The 15,185-nt window shown below is 56.5% G+C and overlaps 2 protein-coding genes across 2 annotated transcripts; one reads left to right on the top strand and one right to left on the bottom strand.

Moving 5' to 3' along the window:
* Nucleotides 1–778: 778 nt before the first annotated feature.
* CACFD1 (calcium channel flower domain containing 1) lies at nt 779–5,281 on the top strand. Its single transcript, XM_088525462.1, has 5 exons — nt 779–951; nt 4,348–4,420; nt 4,812–4,937; nt 5,010–5,117; nt 5,191–5,281. Exons 1-5 carry the CDS (start codon nt 828–830, stop codon nt 5,279–5,281), a joined length of 522 nt encoding a protein of 173 aa, XP_088381588.1. The 5' UTR covers nt 779–827.
* Nucleotides 5,282–9,540: 4,259 nt separating this feature from the next.
* Nucleotides 9,541–14,046, bottom strand: SLC2A6 (solute carrier family 2 member 6). The gene is made up of 10 exons (XM_088525463.1): nt 13,946–14,046; nt 13,424–13,586; nt 13,101–13,307; nt 12,440–12,539; nt 11,723–11,934; nt 11,462–11,614; nt 10,987–11,095; nt 10,604–10,777; nt 10,172–10,317; nt 9,541–10,083 (listed from the first exon to the last, which is right to left on the bottom strand). Exons 1-10 carry the CDS (start codon nt 14,044–14,046, stop codon nt 9,928–9,930), a joined length of 1,521 nt encoding a protein of 506 aa, XP_088381589.1. The 3' UTR covers nt 9,541–9,927.
* Nucleotides 14,047–15,185: the final 1,139 nt, after the last annotated feature.

Consider the following 15,185-nt stretch of genomic DNA (forward strand, 5'->3'; position numbering starts at 1 on the left):
ATCCTCTTACCTCGAAGGCAGAACTTTGTAAGAGCTTTCATGCTAAATTGATGTTCATTTTAAAGTTCATGTTTTCCTTTTTCCTTAGTGCGTACTGGCCAGGTGGGTAACAGCATCCAGTGGTTGGACAGGAGCAGCAGGAGCCAGAGCTGCAGGTTTCTGCTCCTGGCTTTACTGCTGCCTTTGTGCCATTAGACAAACCACCTTGTGCTGAAGCAGCAGCTCGGCACTAGGAGAAGTAAAGTGGAGTGAAGACGGGTAAGAGAGAAGCACAACGGGGAGCTGGAGCTGGGGTGTTCAGGCCCAACTGGGGCTTTGAGGAGTGAGTCCCACAATGTCCCCGTGTGCCTTGGTGGACGTGTTGCAGCGGGGCAGCGATGGGAGCAGGTTAGAGCTGCTGGCGCCTGCTTTCTGTGCTGTGTCTTGCAGAGCCGTGTGCACCCGCAGCTGCAAGGAGACGGCAGCTCCCTTGGGATCCCCTGTGCGTTCCCGGGACGGCCACCTGCCTCTGTCCCCGCGTGGAGCCCGTGCACGTCCCCGCGGCCCATCTAGACATGCAGGCGCAGGGCTCTGCCCGCCCGCCTCCCACTGCGAGTGACATCAGGGCCCTGCGCGCGGGAGGAGGGGACCCACAATGCAGCACGCGGGCAGACGTGGAGGCTGCTCCCGGCCGCTGGCATCGCCGCTGCGGGCGCAGAGCCTCCATTGTCGCCCCGCATGGGGGCCCGGCGGCGGCCGTAGGGACCGTGTCACGCGGTGGCCTTAGGGGGTGTCACCCGAGGGGGCCTCCTGTGCGGCTGGGCGCTGTCCCCTGAGCCCCCGGGGCCATGAGCGCACAGGACGAGCAGTTCCAAGCAGCGGCCCCCGGGCCGGCGGCTGCCTCGGCCGACGACGGCATGACCTGGTGGTACAGGTGGCTCTGCAGGATGGCCGGGCTCCTCGGGGGCGTGTGTGAGTATCCCCTTCCCCTGCAGGCCCAGGCTCCCCTTGTGCATGCCAAAACATATGCTGGGGTTCACGTCTGCCTGCCTTTAAGGTTATATATATGGAGGGGGGGCATGGAGGGATGTTTTGGGCTGTGTGACACTCGGGCACAGGCTGTGGAGGTGCCACGTAAGGAAGGGAGCCAGGGCTCGTCTGGACAGGGTGGGTTTAGGTGCACATATGGGCCATGTTTTGGGCTCACTGAACTTGGCTGAACTTTGGCACCTGGGAGGAGGGCTGGCCCTGGGGAGCATCTGCTGATCCCGGGGTTTCTTCCTGGGTTAAACACTTGCTGGACGTGCCGGGCAGGGGCCAGACCCCGTCTCCCCGGAGGGCTGTGCCAGAGGAGCTGGATGATGGGTTTTTCAGGAGCACCAGGCGGTCAGCAGGGTCAGGAGCAGAGCTTCAACAGAGACCCCAGGGTTTGATTCATTGCATTTGTCTATTGGCGCTCGTCCAGCACATTTCCTTTCCCTTTTCTGAATAGCAGGATACACTTTTTGCTCTTGCTGTTGTTAAAGGCAGAAGGCCTTGCTGTATTTTTTTTTTGAGGAGGATGAGCTTCACGTGCTGTGTGTTTTCAAGGAGGTTGGTGTTGGGTGTGCAGAAGAAGGGTGACAACACGCAGTAAAGCCAGCTGTGCTGTGAATTACCTGCCACCACCATTTCTTTTCCCAGGGCAAATCTTTGCAAGGTTGACAGAAACGAGCGTGTCCTTACAGTGCTGTTATACAAGGAGACTCATGGCTCTTAAAAACAGGAGGGACTCTTGGACCACTTAGTCTGACCTGCAGAGCACAGGGGGGAGAATTTCTTCACTCCAGGTCCATGACTGCTGCTAGGACAAGCAGAAGTTTCTCAGCCAGTTCGGCCCGTCCCGATTTATTCCCTTTGCGGTGGCGATTCCTTTGATCCCTCCCTCTTCCTGCCCCCATTCCACACCTGGAACTCGCCTGCGCAAGGCCACGGTGTTTACACGCTGGTAAATTGGCCTCTGCTCTCGCTGCCATGAGCTTTAGCTGCCGAAATCCCAGAGGTGTGAAAGGATTTCTCAGCACTGCTCTTAAGGGGTAAAATGTCCCTGTCCCACCGTGCTTGGCCCAGGCTCCTCTGCTCCGGTGCTGGCCGGGGGCCAGGGCAGCAGCTGCAGCACTCGGCGCGGGGCCCGGACGAGGGGTTTGTGGAGCGGCCTCTTTCCCACGGCCTGCGACTCCAGCCAGGGTCTTGGCGCCTCTTCCATAGCTCCGACCCATGTGCGGCTTGGAGGGACGTGGGCGAAGCCCTGGGATGGAGGGTGAAGAGCTGGAGAGGGTGACTGGTAGGTTGTACTGTTAACCTCCCGTGCTGGAACAGCTCAAGAGTGGCTTAAAAGCAGTGCCCTTCCTCAAAAACATATATTTTTCCCTCCTATCTCCAGGATTATAAGCGCAGTTATATTTGGGTTATTTTCCCAACCTTTTGTTCACAGTTTTGAGAACTCATGACTTTTTTCAAAGGAAAGCCAAGAGTTTTACGTGGTGGAGTGAGTGTGGGAGAAGGAACTTTCAGAGGGAAGAACCAGATTCTTAGCAGCGCTCCCGGTGATCCGGAAAGCTGGACAACCTGCTCGGCAGCCCCGGCAGTCTCCCCTCAGGAGGTTTGTGAGGCAGAGAACTACACAGGTTGGGATGTCTGCAGTCCCCAATGTGCTTAGGATAGAAGGCTCCAAGGGCTGGAGCAGGGGACAAGGTGGCCAAGGTTTGGGACCTCTTTTGGTTCTTGCACACATTGGCTTTGTGGCCTTGGCCAAGTCCATTTTCCTCTCCTTGAGTTCCCTTCTGTAAAAGGACAGTGAGATTCCCTGGCTTTTGTAAAACGCTTCAGGAGCAAAAACAGACTTGCACTGAGCAACCAGCTGCTCGATGCCTAAAGTGTCAGGACAGCAGTCAAACACCAAAAGTGTCTGTCCTCCATAGCTCACGTGCCATCAAGCACTGTCTGAATTTGAAACCTTTTCTGAGGTATCCGCATTGCAAAAACACAACAAAAAAGGAAGTCCCTGGGCTGTCAGCTCTGGTGCCTTTTGGCTCCCACTCTCCCGATGCAGGAGCTGATCCTGCCCTCATGGGACAAGGCTGTGCCAGGCTGTTGTGCCGGGGAGGAGGCTGAAGGTCACCAATCTCTGTGTGTTTATAAACCTCTGCTTCCCTTCCTGCTGCCGGACTCCTGCTCCCGCCTGCTGACGTGGGGTTTGGTCAGCTCAGTCTTGCTGGGTCATTAGCCCATTGGCACCCAGGCCAATTGCTTGGCTGGGAATCCCTCAAGGACGTTTAGTGCTCAAGGGTGGTTGGGTCGTGTTTAGAGGACAAGCCAAAACCAAACCTCTGACAAAACAAAACTTTGATCGACTAGATTTTTTTTTTTTTTTTTTTAAGTGTTACGTTGCTTGGGTATCTACTTGGGAAATGTCACTCTTCCTCTCCAGGTTTGACCTGTTGCTCTCCAAGTCGCTCTGCTCATAATGTGCTGCCAAGGAAGGCAGCAATTTGCCCCAGAAGTGCTGCATTTCAGGGCTGCTTTTGCTACTCTGCTAATTAAGTAACCTTGGTTTGCTGTCTCCTAAAAACAGGATGCCACTGGCTTGGGAGGTGACCCTAGACTGGACCCACTGTAGGCACTAAAACTACGCAGCGCAAGAATAGAGCGTAATAATAAGTAGCCGCGCTCTGCTATTGCGCCGCGCTGCTGTTCACGGTGGCCGGAGCTGCCTCCCGGCCCTGCCTCCTCCCGGCTCGGGTTCCCGCAGTGCCGCAGCCGGCTGCTCCGCGCCGAGGAGGACGAGGCCCCGTATCAAGTGCAGGGAACATTTTGCAAGTTTAATGAGGCAGGAAGTAGGTGCCCGCGGCCTTGGCGTGGAGGCAGCCAGCGGCTTCCTCTCCCTCATTACGGATTCAGAAGTGCTGGAGCTATTTCGGGCCTGGCTTTATCCAGCATCCGCTTGTGTTGCTGCTAAAGGAGACCCAAAACGAGCTCTGGGTTCTGCCCGGTCCTGAGAGAGTTGGGCAGAGCCTGCAGCGGGTGGTTGAGAGCTGAGTTTGCTTTGGTTTGCTCCATGCTGCAGGTATGTTTTTTCCAAACTATTTCCTCGTGGAGGTGCTCACCAGCACCTCCTTGTTCATGCTGGCACAAACCAGTAATTCCTCAGAGTGCCACTTAAGTTATTGCACCTAAAAGCAAGGGCAAATCAACACAGGAGGGCGAAACCGTGCCGAGTGCCGGAGCTGGGAGAAGGGGACGGTCCTGCCCGCCGTGCCATGGTCACCGAGTCCCCGCAGATGCGCTGGGCTCCTCTCCATGGCTGCTCCAAACCTCTTTGCTTTCCAGCCTGTGCCTTCGCTGGCCTCTGGAACTGCGTCACTATCAACCCCCTGAACATAGCGGCCGGCGTGTGGATGATGTGAGTAGAGTTTCTTTTCTTTTCTTTTCCTTTTTTTTTTTTTTTTTTTTTCTTTTTTTTCCTGCTGGGAGAGGGGTTCCGTTCATTAAACGCCATTCAGCAAGTGTCCGAGCTGCCCCGTTGGGTAACGCCTCGAGTGGAAGAGGGGAGACCCCATATGTGTGACTCGTTATCACCTCAGTCACGAGGTGCCTGAGACACTGGGTTTATTTTATTCATATTCCTAGCCATTTCCACACCCTTTTCAAGCAAATGCTGGGATGCCCCAACCCAAAACATCCAAAAAACCCCAAATTATGAGTTAGGGAATGGGCAGGACGAGGGGAGCCGCACGGCTCGGGTGTGTGAGCAGGGGGCGATGGCGGCCGTGCCTCACGCTCGCTCCCCGCAGGCTCAACGCCTTCGTGCTCTTCCTGTGCGAGGCCCCGTTCTGCTGCCAGTTCATCGAATTCGCCAACGCGGCGGCCGCGAGGGCGGACCGGCTGCGGCCCTGGCAGAAAGCCGCTTTCTACTGCGGGTGAGGCGGCGCGGGCGCTGGGGCGGGCGGGCGGCAGCGCGAGCGGCGCTCAGCGCCACGTCTCCCTTGCAGGATGGCCGCCGTCCCCGTCATGCTCAGCCTGACGCTCACCACGCTCTTCGGCAACGCCATCGCCTTCGCCACCGGGGTCCTTTACGGCCTCTCGGCCCTCGGCAAAAAGTAAGAGAGGGGTCGCCCGCCGGCGTGGCCGGGCTGGGTGCGCGGAGCTCAGGCTATTCCCTTTGCTCCACAGGGGAGACGCCATTTCCTACGCGCGCATCCAGCAGCAGAAGCAGATGGATGAGGAGAAGCTCGCGGGCGCCCTGGAGGGACAGGCTCTCTGAAGCGCTCCGGCTCAAGGCAGCTTCCCTCGGATGCCCTGGGAAGATGTGGAGACCCGCTCTGCCCTCCCTTCCATGCCGTTACTCTCCGATTTTTCCAAGGACTCCACAGCAACTGGAAATCTCAGGGCTGGGGCAGGTTGTGCCCCCCGCTCACACCAGCAGTCAGGCCTTCGTGCCTGGCCCTCTCCTCCTCCTCACCCACCCCAAGGCTTGGCCCTGACCCAAATCACTATCTCACAGCTCCTTTCTTTTATTTATTTACTTATTTATTTTTTGCAGAGGTGCTGGCCCCTTTGAGTGCTGTTTTAACAGCTAAATGTACAGCCTTTCCTTAGCACGGCACTACGGTTTGCAGAGGGTGTGATACTCTAATCTGGAGTTTAGCAATGCTTGGTAATGCTTAAACTTGGTCTTCTTTCACTGAGTGGGTTTTAATATGGGTCCAGTTAGGTCAGGCCTTGGAGGCATCACTGCACAGTATGGGACTTCGAGCAAAAAATCCCACACAAGGACAATAACCAGCTCTGTGGAAGAGCTGAGGAGTTTTGTGGCAGATCTTGGTACCTATAAAGCACATTCCCTCCTGCCTACAGCTGCAGGCGGTTGCTGCAATTTACTTGAAATGTATGAATTACTTTGTCTTAATAATGATACTTTTCTCATGCTTCACCCTCTTACTGGGGGAGAAGGGAAGTGAGGTTTGCTTGAAGAGGGATAGTAATGTTCTCCTGCCCCTGCATATGTCCTATAGTGTGTGGGACCTGCTCTTTGCTTCTCAGATTCAGTCTTTTTCTTCAGGCTCGTGTTGTTTTCATTAATCCTGGGCAAGCTTTCGGTGGGCGGGTGGCCCATCCTTCCCTTGCAGACACAGAGCAATGGGTAACGTGCCACCCATGCTGGAATGGTACAGCCCAGGACACCTTGCTGCTTCATCCAGGCTCTATCTGTCCTTTTCCATCAGAAAAGGAAGAATAATTTATTTCTAGTTATTTAAATGCTTGATGGGATTCATTTTCTCCTGACCTAGGGAAGGAGAGCTGTTCCTGTAGTTCAGAGGAATGTCTCATTTAGCTCGGGGGTCTCTCCACAGACCCAGGGAGGTCCCTGGTTGCTCTGACTGAGCTACTGTAGAAACCTAGTTCAGCCTTGAGAGCCTTTCCTGGACTTTTGGAAAGGCCGTTTCCCTTTTTAACTCCCCTCTCTCTTCTTTTGGGCTGCTGACTTGACCGAAGTTTGTTTTCCCTTCTTCCAGGGGAGAGGAAAATGCAGGAGGTAGCTCCTGGATGTGAGGATTTGTGCCCACTCAAGCAGTTAGGGCAGTTAGTGGATATGGTGTTGCGTTGGACACTGTCTATATGTGTCCTAAACATATCTGCATTAGTTGAATGGTACCAAAGCAGCCCCGGCAGTGCTGGTAAGTGTTAAATGTTGTTTCTTTGGTGGAGGTCAGGGAGGTGTGAAGATTTGCCCCGCTCAGGAGCGTGGCTTGGGTTCATGTACGTGTACAAACCCTTGCAGCTGGTTGCTGGGGAGCCACTTTGTGCTAAACCCCTTTTTCCCCGGACCTCTGGGCTGTAGCTGCTCCTACACCAGTTTGCCTGGGATGTGGAATAGGCACCTTCAGTCCAGATGCAGCTTGTTTGAATCGAGGCTCTGCTGTTTCTGAGCCACCATGTCCGGACTGATCCATGTTGCTGCATGGAGGACACGGGACATTGGCCTTGTGTGCACGGGGACCACGGCCTGAAGCATCTCGGATGCTTCCTGTGGGAATCAGGTGGTGTGGGAGGAATACGCTGCCCTCCACGGGACACCCCTGAGAAAGGCCTGTGGTGATGCCTGGGTGGGCAACAGCCCCAGGCAGTATCTTTATTGGATGGGTAAATTGCAAAGTTCTGCCTAGTGAGCAGGCCACCTGCATTGATTTCGAGGGGGTTTAGGGGTTTTAGTAGTGTTTAGTAGAGGAATGTCACAGACTGACGCGCATGCATGTCTTTGGTAGTGGCCGCTTTGCGCGGCGAGTAGTTCCGCGGTAGCTTTAGTGGAAGGAGCTGAAGGGCAAAGCAGAGGCAACAGAGTAACCCTCGACCTGCACCTGCAGGGAGGAACCACAGCGACGGGCAGGACCCGCGCTGGCTTCATCCCATTGCTCCAGCTCTGTGGCAGCAGGATGCTCCTGGTCCCCTTCCAGCACGGACGGGTCGGCTCTGCTCCATGGCCTGGTGAAGGATGCGTCCTCCTAGCGAAGCATTCAGCATCCATGTGATAGATAATGAATGGTCTCAGCCCAGCGTGGACATGAGATTTTTGTGGAGAGAGATAAGGCTTTTTAGAGTAGTAATAGCACAGTAGCGAATAGGCCCATTCCCAGTGCATGGTGGTTAGTGATTGTTTTAAGCACCTTGTGGTGCTTGGAGGTTTACAGGAGTAAATGAAGTTATAAGCCCTGCTTGAGTGATTTGAGTCTCAACCCAGTCCCAGCTGATGGTGTCAGGGCCGATCTAGGGGGTCTGTACAGGAGAGGCTCTGCTTCCCAGGTCATGGGAAGGCCTCTTGGGAGAGCGGGGCAGGAGTTTTGCTATGTGAGAACTTGGAGCGGGTGACGCGTTGCCTGCGGTTGAGCTGTTGACACGAAACGTGAAGACACACCTGCGTGCTGGCTGCAAATAGGCTTAGAGCTGAGCCCTCTCCACGCGAGCTGTGCACCTCTCTTCCCTAAGTGCTTTTACAGGGCATAGAAACCTTCTGTGTCCCATTTCATCATGAAAATGATGACCCTTGCGTGTGTGGGTCCTGCTTCCCCCGGGGCTCTCCTGGGGGTGTGAAGAGAAGACACCAGTTCACCTTATCCTGCGTGCCCAGGCCTTGCTGCCCTAGGCAGGAGCTGATGTTGTAACACCAGTTGACTCTCTGTGTTTGCAGTGAATAAAAAGACCATTCTACCTCTGGAAAGAGCCACTGTGATTTCTCAGACTTCAAGTGTTGCAGCGAAAGCCCTTAGACTTTCTGCATGAAAGGAAGGAGGTCACTCAGAGAATACTTTTCCAATGAGGTTCCTGTAGGACCTATAGAGTCCAACCTCATTTCATACTCAGGCTTTTCCTCTATAAACCAAGCCCTGGGAAGCTCAATTCATTGTTATGTTATGATTCTATGTTTTTTTCCTCAGGGAAAATGTCTTTTGTCTTCAGGGAAAGGCTTCACTTGAGTGAAGATTTCAAGACCTGGTCTGTAGCCATGAGAGATGGGGAACACTCTAGGACAGGGCTGCTGGAGATCCTGATCTTCTGGAGGCCAGTGGGAATCATAAGAGATCAAGATCTCTTGGATCAGGTCATACTTAAACAGTCACATTCTAGCCAGGCCTGGACTTCTTGCTAGAAATGGAGCTCAGCTGCAAAAGTTGCACCTAGTGCTGAAGTTTCTCTGTGGTTTGGGCCCATCTTTCCTCCTCTGTCCTTGGCTGCTTTAACCGAGTCCTCTGATATGGCACCTCTTAGGTGATTCCTTTCTTGTTCTGTGGCAGAGGATTTAAATAGTGCTTAGTTTTTCCTGAGATCTCGCCCAAGTTACGTTACCCTGAGCTTCCTTGTCACAGCAGATCGATGTGTGCCTGGCCTGGGAGGACACAGGCCTCAGCTCCCCAGGGTGTCACCCTCTGCAGCTGCGTTTCACCTAGGTTATGACCCTAAGAAAAGACTTTAGTGTTGAAGGACATACAGGAAAAGGGGTAAAAGCAATTTGCTACTGTCTATGCAGGCAAAATCTCCAAGTGGTGGAGGATCTATACGCAACGGTGGTGGAGGCATCCGCCCTCACTCTGAGAGAGTAAAACCCTGGGGAGGGAAGGATCCGCCTCAGTATGGAATGGGATTTTACCCTCTTTCCAAGGGTGAATCACTTGCACTACAGCTGAATGTCTGTTCTCATTCTTTGTTCTGATGTAAGATTTATTTGTGGACTGTATTTGGTCTTGTTCATTAGGTTTCTAGTATAAAGTGTGTTTTTAGAGTAATAAAAGGTGGCAGCTTTTTATATGAAGTATCTGGCTCTGCCTCTTTTGAAGTCCTCAGGTCCATAAGACTCATCTGGGAACGCATCAACAGGTCTCTGGTCTCCAAGTCACCGTCCTCATCCACCCTGTCTCATCCCACCTGCCTGCAGCTCCCCTCTCTGCAAATCAAGGCAACATCCACATGGAAGCAAACAATTTTATTTCTGCAACTCTGCCAAAATGGTGGCCACAGCCATTAACTCTGCCTCGACCAAGCCCTGAGGCTCTTGAACTGCCTTGGTGGCCGCTGCGCAGGGGAAGTACAAGGACTCTTGTCCACAGCCGCATGTTTTCGTGCTAAAACGTATTTGTTTCCAGCCTAGTGTTGGACCTGGTCCTGTACCTCAGGTTGATATGCTGCCCGCAGAGCCATGGGTCCTTAGATAGTGTTGAATGACTCGGGAAGAGAAGGTAATGTTCCAGAGGGGAATTTCTACACCCAAAGCAGGGCAGCCATTGCCACCTGCTCCCCTCCCCTTGGAGGGAGTGTGTTCTTCATAGAGAACTCCAGCTTCCAGCTCTAGCAGCCCAAAGATTTCTCTCCCTTAAGCCAGCGGGCTGGTGACCTGGTGCATCGGGCAGGCAGCGGCTCCTACCTCATGAACGACCTCCTGCCGGTGCGGAAGTAGGACTCGATCTGCTCCAGGGATCTGCCTTTGGTTTCTGGGACACAGCAGCCTGTAAATAGGAAGTTCCCAGCGCAGATGACAGCGAAGAACAGGAATGGCACCTCGAGGCCGAAGGTTTCCTGGAAGGCGGGACAGAAGGCAGATGTGAGCTGCGGCAGCGAGGCCTTGGTGGGGCCCGCGCAGACGTCCCCCTCGGCGCATACCCACCACGACCGGGAGGAAGAAGCGGGTCAGCACGAAGGCAGTCAGCCAGCTCACGAGCACGCAGAGGCCCGAGGCCACCCCGCGGGCTTTCAGAGGGAGGATCTCCGACATCAGCAACCAGGTGATGGGACCCCAGCCCATGGCATAGCCTGGAGGGGAGCAGGGCTAGAGTGAGGCTATTTGGGCTTTGAAACACGTTAGAGGATACAGAGGAGTCCTGCACAGTCCTGCTCTGGTCCCTGCATGATTTTCCCGTGTTTGTGTCTGTCAGCACCACTGTTCAGAAAGGCAACCAAGGTCCTCTGAAGAAAGAAACTCCCAGGGAGGTTATCTTCCTTGGAATCCTGATCCCAAACCTCCTCACCCCGTACCACGCTGCCCTGGACCAGAAACATCCTAGGCGGTGGGTGCCCGGCTCTCCATCTCTGCACCTACCCATTATGAAGAACATGGTGGCCAGGAGGGGGATGAGGGTGATGTAGTTCATCGGCTGAGCTTCGTGGCTGGCCCAGCTCACCAAGGTCTCATTGGCCGTGGTGCCATTAAGAGAAGGCGGCGTGAAGTGGACATAGAGCCCCATGGTCAGATTTGAGGCCAGCATGATACCAGCTGTGGGGAGATACAACAGCATGGTGGAACTGATGGGAATGTGATTCCCACCCCTGTGCAATGGCAAAGCTCATGGAAATGCTTCTGCCCAAGAGCTGAGCCACCATCAGAGTCCTGCATGGTTGAAGTCACCAGTGCTGCCAGTCTGCACAGCCCTTGGACATCCTAAAAGGAGAGGTGCCCTCACACATCAATGCAGAGACACGTACCAGACACAAAGAGCAGAATCTTCCTCCCAGCTTTATCCATCGACGCAGCAGCAATCGCTACCGAGACGAGGCGAACCAGCCCGACAAGAGCTGCATCGTACTCTGGTTTCTGCAATGGCAAAATCAGTGGGGAAGCTGGGATTCCCATCCCAGCTGATCCAGGGTACCAGCCGGTTCCTACAGGCTAACTCTGGCCAGTGGCTTTATCATAGCTAAACACAGAGGTCCTTCCTTCAACTGCAAGAGTCCAGACAAGAGCAGCCTGTAGCTTAGAGGGCAGAAAACTGAAGCTATGGGGCTCATCCCACTCCCGGGCATCGTGCTGCTTTTTGAGGACTGGGTTCTTGCTACTTGCTGCCAACCAGGTGCTTTAAGGGGGGCTTCAAAGTGACTTCAAGTCTCAGAGCCCTGAGTGAACTGGCAGGAATCACTGATGATAGGGCAGTCTGTGCACGGACCGAACCCCAGCGCTCACCAGAATGACAGAGGTTTTCTTGAATATTGACTGCAGGTACACGAGGACACAGGTGACTCCAGAGAGCTGCTGCAGGAACCTCATGAGCACGGCGATCAGGATGGGCTTGTAAATGAAAGGGTCCTTGATCTCCGCACAGGAGATCCGCCTGCTCTAGAGGGGACAAAGACAGAGAGTTGAGGTTTCTACAGTTTTACAGGACTTAATAGGAAAACTGTAACTTCTCCCGCATGCTGGAGGTGAGCCCCTTCCTCTCCTCACCTGCTTCCTCACGCTGTCCTTAATCTGCTCGTACTCCTGGGCATAATCCGTGTCCTTGCCCCGGAGCCAGCACAGCGACCCCAGGGCTTCATCTTCCTTCCCCTGGGAGAGCAGAAACCGGGGCGAGTTGGGCATGAAGCAGAGCAGGAGGATCATGGCCAGCACCGGCACTTCCCCGGCCACCGCCAGCCAGCGCCAGTCCAACACCAGACCTGCGGGAGCCGGCACCAGGTTAGGACGGGAGAGCATTTGGGAAGGGATTTCTCTGCCTTGCCTCGAGGTGCTCACCCTAACAGTGGAGATCTAATGAATCTGGGGAGAATTTTTTTTTTTCCCCTTCAGAAAAAGGAGTGTTTTCAGCTGCTATGAAAAGTGGGAAACTTAGAGGAGACCCCAAGTCATAGAGCATCCAGCTAGAGCCATGTCTGCTGCAGCGGCCAGAAGAGAGTCGATGTGCAAATGGTCATCGTGTGCCACCTCAGCGAGGGTGAGAGCGAGGCCCTGGGCACAGGGATGGCCACAAGTCCCTGCAAGTTATGGGTTCCCCGTTCCAGGCATGTGCACATGGGGCTCATGCATCGGCGATCCTGCCCGGACCAGCCTTGGAGGATGATTTCTTATGCTCTCACACCCACAATTGCCTTGCTGAGAAGGTTGGTAAAACCCCTTCCTCTTCCCCCAACGCGGCTTCCTCCCCTCCGCCACGGAGATACTTGCCCAGCGCGTAGAGGACGAGGGAGCCCAGCACGGCCATGAGCTGCGGGCAGGCGCCCAGCAGGCCCCGCACGCCGGGGTGGGAGATCTCCGAGATGTAGACCTGCACGGGGACAGCGCCCACTCAGCCGAGCTGCAACCGCGGCCACCGCCGGCCGTGGCCTTCAGCTCTGCCACCTCCCTCGGAGACCCGAGCTCATGGTGTCTCCAAGCCCAAAGGGTCAACACAGGGACTCCAGCCCTCCTGCTCCAAGCCCAATGGGTCAACCCAAGCTGGTGGCACCAGGTTGTCTTGGCTTCCCTGCCGAACCCCTTCGTGGTGCAACACTCGGAGCTCTCCAGTGGCACCTTCGGACTCCGCTTACGGGAAGGACGTTGCTCAATTCACTCCTTCCCCTCTGCCTACAGCGCGAGATCAACACTTAAGAAGGAAACCGCTGTGAGGAGGAACGGGGCCGGGAACCAGGACCTGCCTTCCACATTTTGTAGAGCGGGGAACGAGCCCGGCGCCACCGCTGCCCTCTCACCCTCTGCCTGGCACGGGGCACCTTCCCAACCCCATAGCACAGCTCCAGCCCCGAAGCTCTGCTGATGCCTCCCGGAGGGCTGGAGGCTCTGGTGCCACCTCGTCCCACCCCCCGCAAAGCCCTGGGCACCTCGTTACCGGGATGGACGCGGAGGTCACGCCACCGGCGAAGCCCGTGAGCACTCGCCCCAGCAGCAGCATCCAGACGGCCTGGGCGCTGCCCATGAGCGCGTAGCCCACGGCGGACGGCACGGCCGAGAACATGATGCTGAGCTTGCGGCCCAGGCGGTCGTTGAGGACCATGGCGCTGAGTCCTCCCGCGGCCGCCCCCAGCGTGAACACCGACTGTGGGAGACACGGACACTCCGCTCGCTGCGTCGGCGCCGGCCACGACCAGCCCCAGCGCCGCCTGTCCGGACCGGCAGCGATGTCCCCTTAACGAGGAAAAACCCCCTTCTTACCCCAAACCAGGAGGCTTTGTGTGGGTCCAGCGTCAGGGCTGGGATGGGATATGCCTCGAGGACGGGGATCACGGGAGACGGATAAACCAGGGCGAAGCCGAAATTGAAGTTCCCCAGGACTGCGGCAAAGGCTGCCAGGTAGAGCCGCTTGTTCCGGAGGCTGCTGCGGAGGGAGCGAGCGGGAGGCTCACGGGATGCTCAGCCCCGCGCGCACCCGCTCTGCAGCCCGGCCCCGGGTGCCCTTTCCGAGGCTCCCGCAGGGGTTTTCCCGGGAAGGGCGCTCTGAGCCGCGCCGGCAAGGGTGAGAGCCGGAGGCCACTGAGCCCCATTGCAGCCCAACACGCCAGGGCTGAAAAAAGCAGAAGTTGCAGCTGGCGGCATCAGCCCCACACTCCGGTACGGATGAGACCCCGGCTCAACGCAGCTCCGCAACCACCGCGGCGATTCCGAGGGTCGCAAACCCGCTTCCCGAGCCCCACGCTCCCATTGGGGCCACGCGCAGCGCCCGGCGGTGGCTCTTACTCCAGGTACTCCTTGTCCAGCCTCCTTGGCGCGCTCCGGGGCAGGGTGCGGTACGTGGAGCCGGGCGTCCGCAGCAGGGGCTGCCGCGCGCTGGGCTCCATGGCGCCGCGGGCAGCGCTTCGCCCCGCGCCCCGGCCCGCTGCTTCCTCCCCGCGCGCGGAGGAAGAGGCAGCCGAAAGCGAAAGGGGAGAGGCAGCAACGTTGCTTAATCGGAGAAATCTGTGCCCCGTGCCCCACCAACGTCTGCGGAGGAAGCTGGGGGGGCCGGAAAACCAGCGCTCCGGGAAAGCGCGGAAACCCTGGGGGCTGCTGGCAACCCCCTTGGACCTGCGCTGCTGCGGTGACCTCCTTGCAAAATCCTTCCTGCTCCCAGAAAAGTCGCCTTTCCAGTCGCTCTTTTCCCAGTTCACACCAGCCAGGCCAAACGCTCTTGCTCTTCACGGGGGTGAATTGCATCCACGTTGCCCGCTGCACCGGTGAGGGCCTTTGGGCAGACCTGAGCACGAGGAAGTCAAGAACCAGCAGAAGATGAGACATGGAGGGCTGGGAAGAGGGATCTGGGGAAGGAGACGAGGCAGGCAGGAGGCCGGCAGCGATCCCGCATTGCGAGCAGCTGCCAGGACACGCAGGAAAGTAGGGGTCCACTGGCTTTATGCTCAGGTTTTGTTTATTTTAATTAATCTTCCCCTAAATCGCTGCTACGCTCCTCTCTTTCCCATCACTAACCTCAGTTCCCCCGCACTTTTGGGTCTCCCTGGGAGCTTTCCGCCCTGGGAAGCGCAGGGGAGAAGTCAGTGGTGCCGGGAAGCCGAGCGGGACCCGCTGGCTCTTCCCTCCCCGGCACCGCCTGCTTCCCTGTGCGCCGGCAGCCAGGGCCGCATTTAGCACCGGGGGACGCGGGGGATTTCGGCTGACTCAGACACCCGGGGCTGTGATTTCTCGGTGGGGAAGAAGGTCACAGCACGAGGGGACTTCATGGGGACAGGCCAGCTCATCTGAGAACTTCCCAGGGCCGCGCTGGGGATGTTGCAAGGAGGGTTGTCCGTGCTGAGGACGTGGCACTTCCAGCTGCAGCTGCTGTTTGCAGCAGGATCCTCTGCAGAACCGGTGGCAGTGACAGGTCCCTCTGTCCCCTTCCATCCCCGGCCTCCCAGTGGGAGGCTGAGGCCAGGTAAGTGCTGGGGATCTGGGGGGGGGTTTGTGTACCCGGCCCTGCTGCAGCTTTGCTTAGAGCAGCAGT

Source organism: Tinamus guttatus, unplaced genomic scaffold (assembly GCF_059628265.1).
Source record: "Tinamus guttatus ecotype Peru unplaced genomic scaffold, ASM5962826v1 Tinamus_guttatus_pri_ptg000226l, whole genome shotgun sequence".
In the NCBI taxonomy this organism is placed as follows: domain Eukaryota; kingdom Metazoa; phylum Chordata; class Aves; order Tinamiformes; family Tinamidae; genus Tinamus; species Tinamus guttatus.

Coding starts and splice junctions, on each gene's coding strand:
- CACFD1 (XM_088525462.1), top strand. CDS start 828: ATGAGCGCACAGGACGAGCAGTTCCAAGCAGCGGCCCCCGGGCCGGCG. Junction 952..4,347: donor CGGGCTCCTCGGGGGCGTGT/GTGAGTATCCCC, acceptor TTTGCTTTCCAG/CCTGTGCCTTCGCTGGCCTC. Junction 4,421..4,811: donor GCGGCCGGCGTGTGGATGAT/GTGAGTAGAGTT, acceptor CGCTCCCCGCAG/GCTCAACGCCTTCGTGCTCT.
- SLC2A6 (XM_088525463.1), bottom strand. CDS start 14,046: ATGGAGCCCAGCGCGCGGCAGCCCCTGCTGCGGACGCCCGGCTCCACG. Junction 11,096..11,461: donor AGAAAACCTCTGTCATTCTG/GTGAGCGCTGGG, acceptor TTGCCATTGCAG/AAACCAGAGTACGATGCAGC. Junction 10,778..10,986: donor GATTCTGCTCTTTGTGTCTG/GTACGTGTCTCT, acceptor ATCTCCCCACAG/CTGGTATCATGCTGGCCTCA.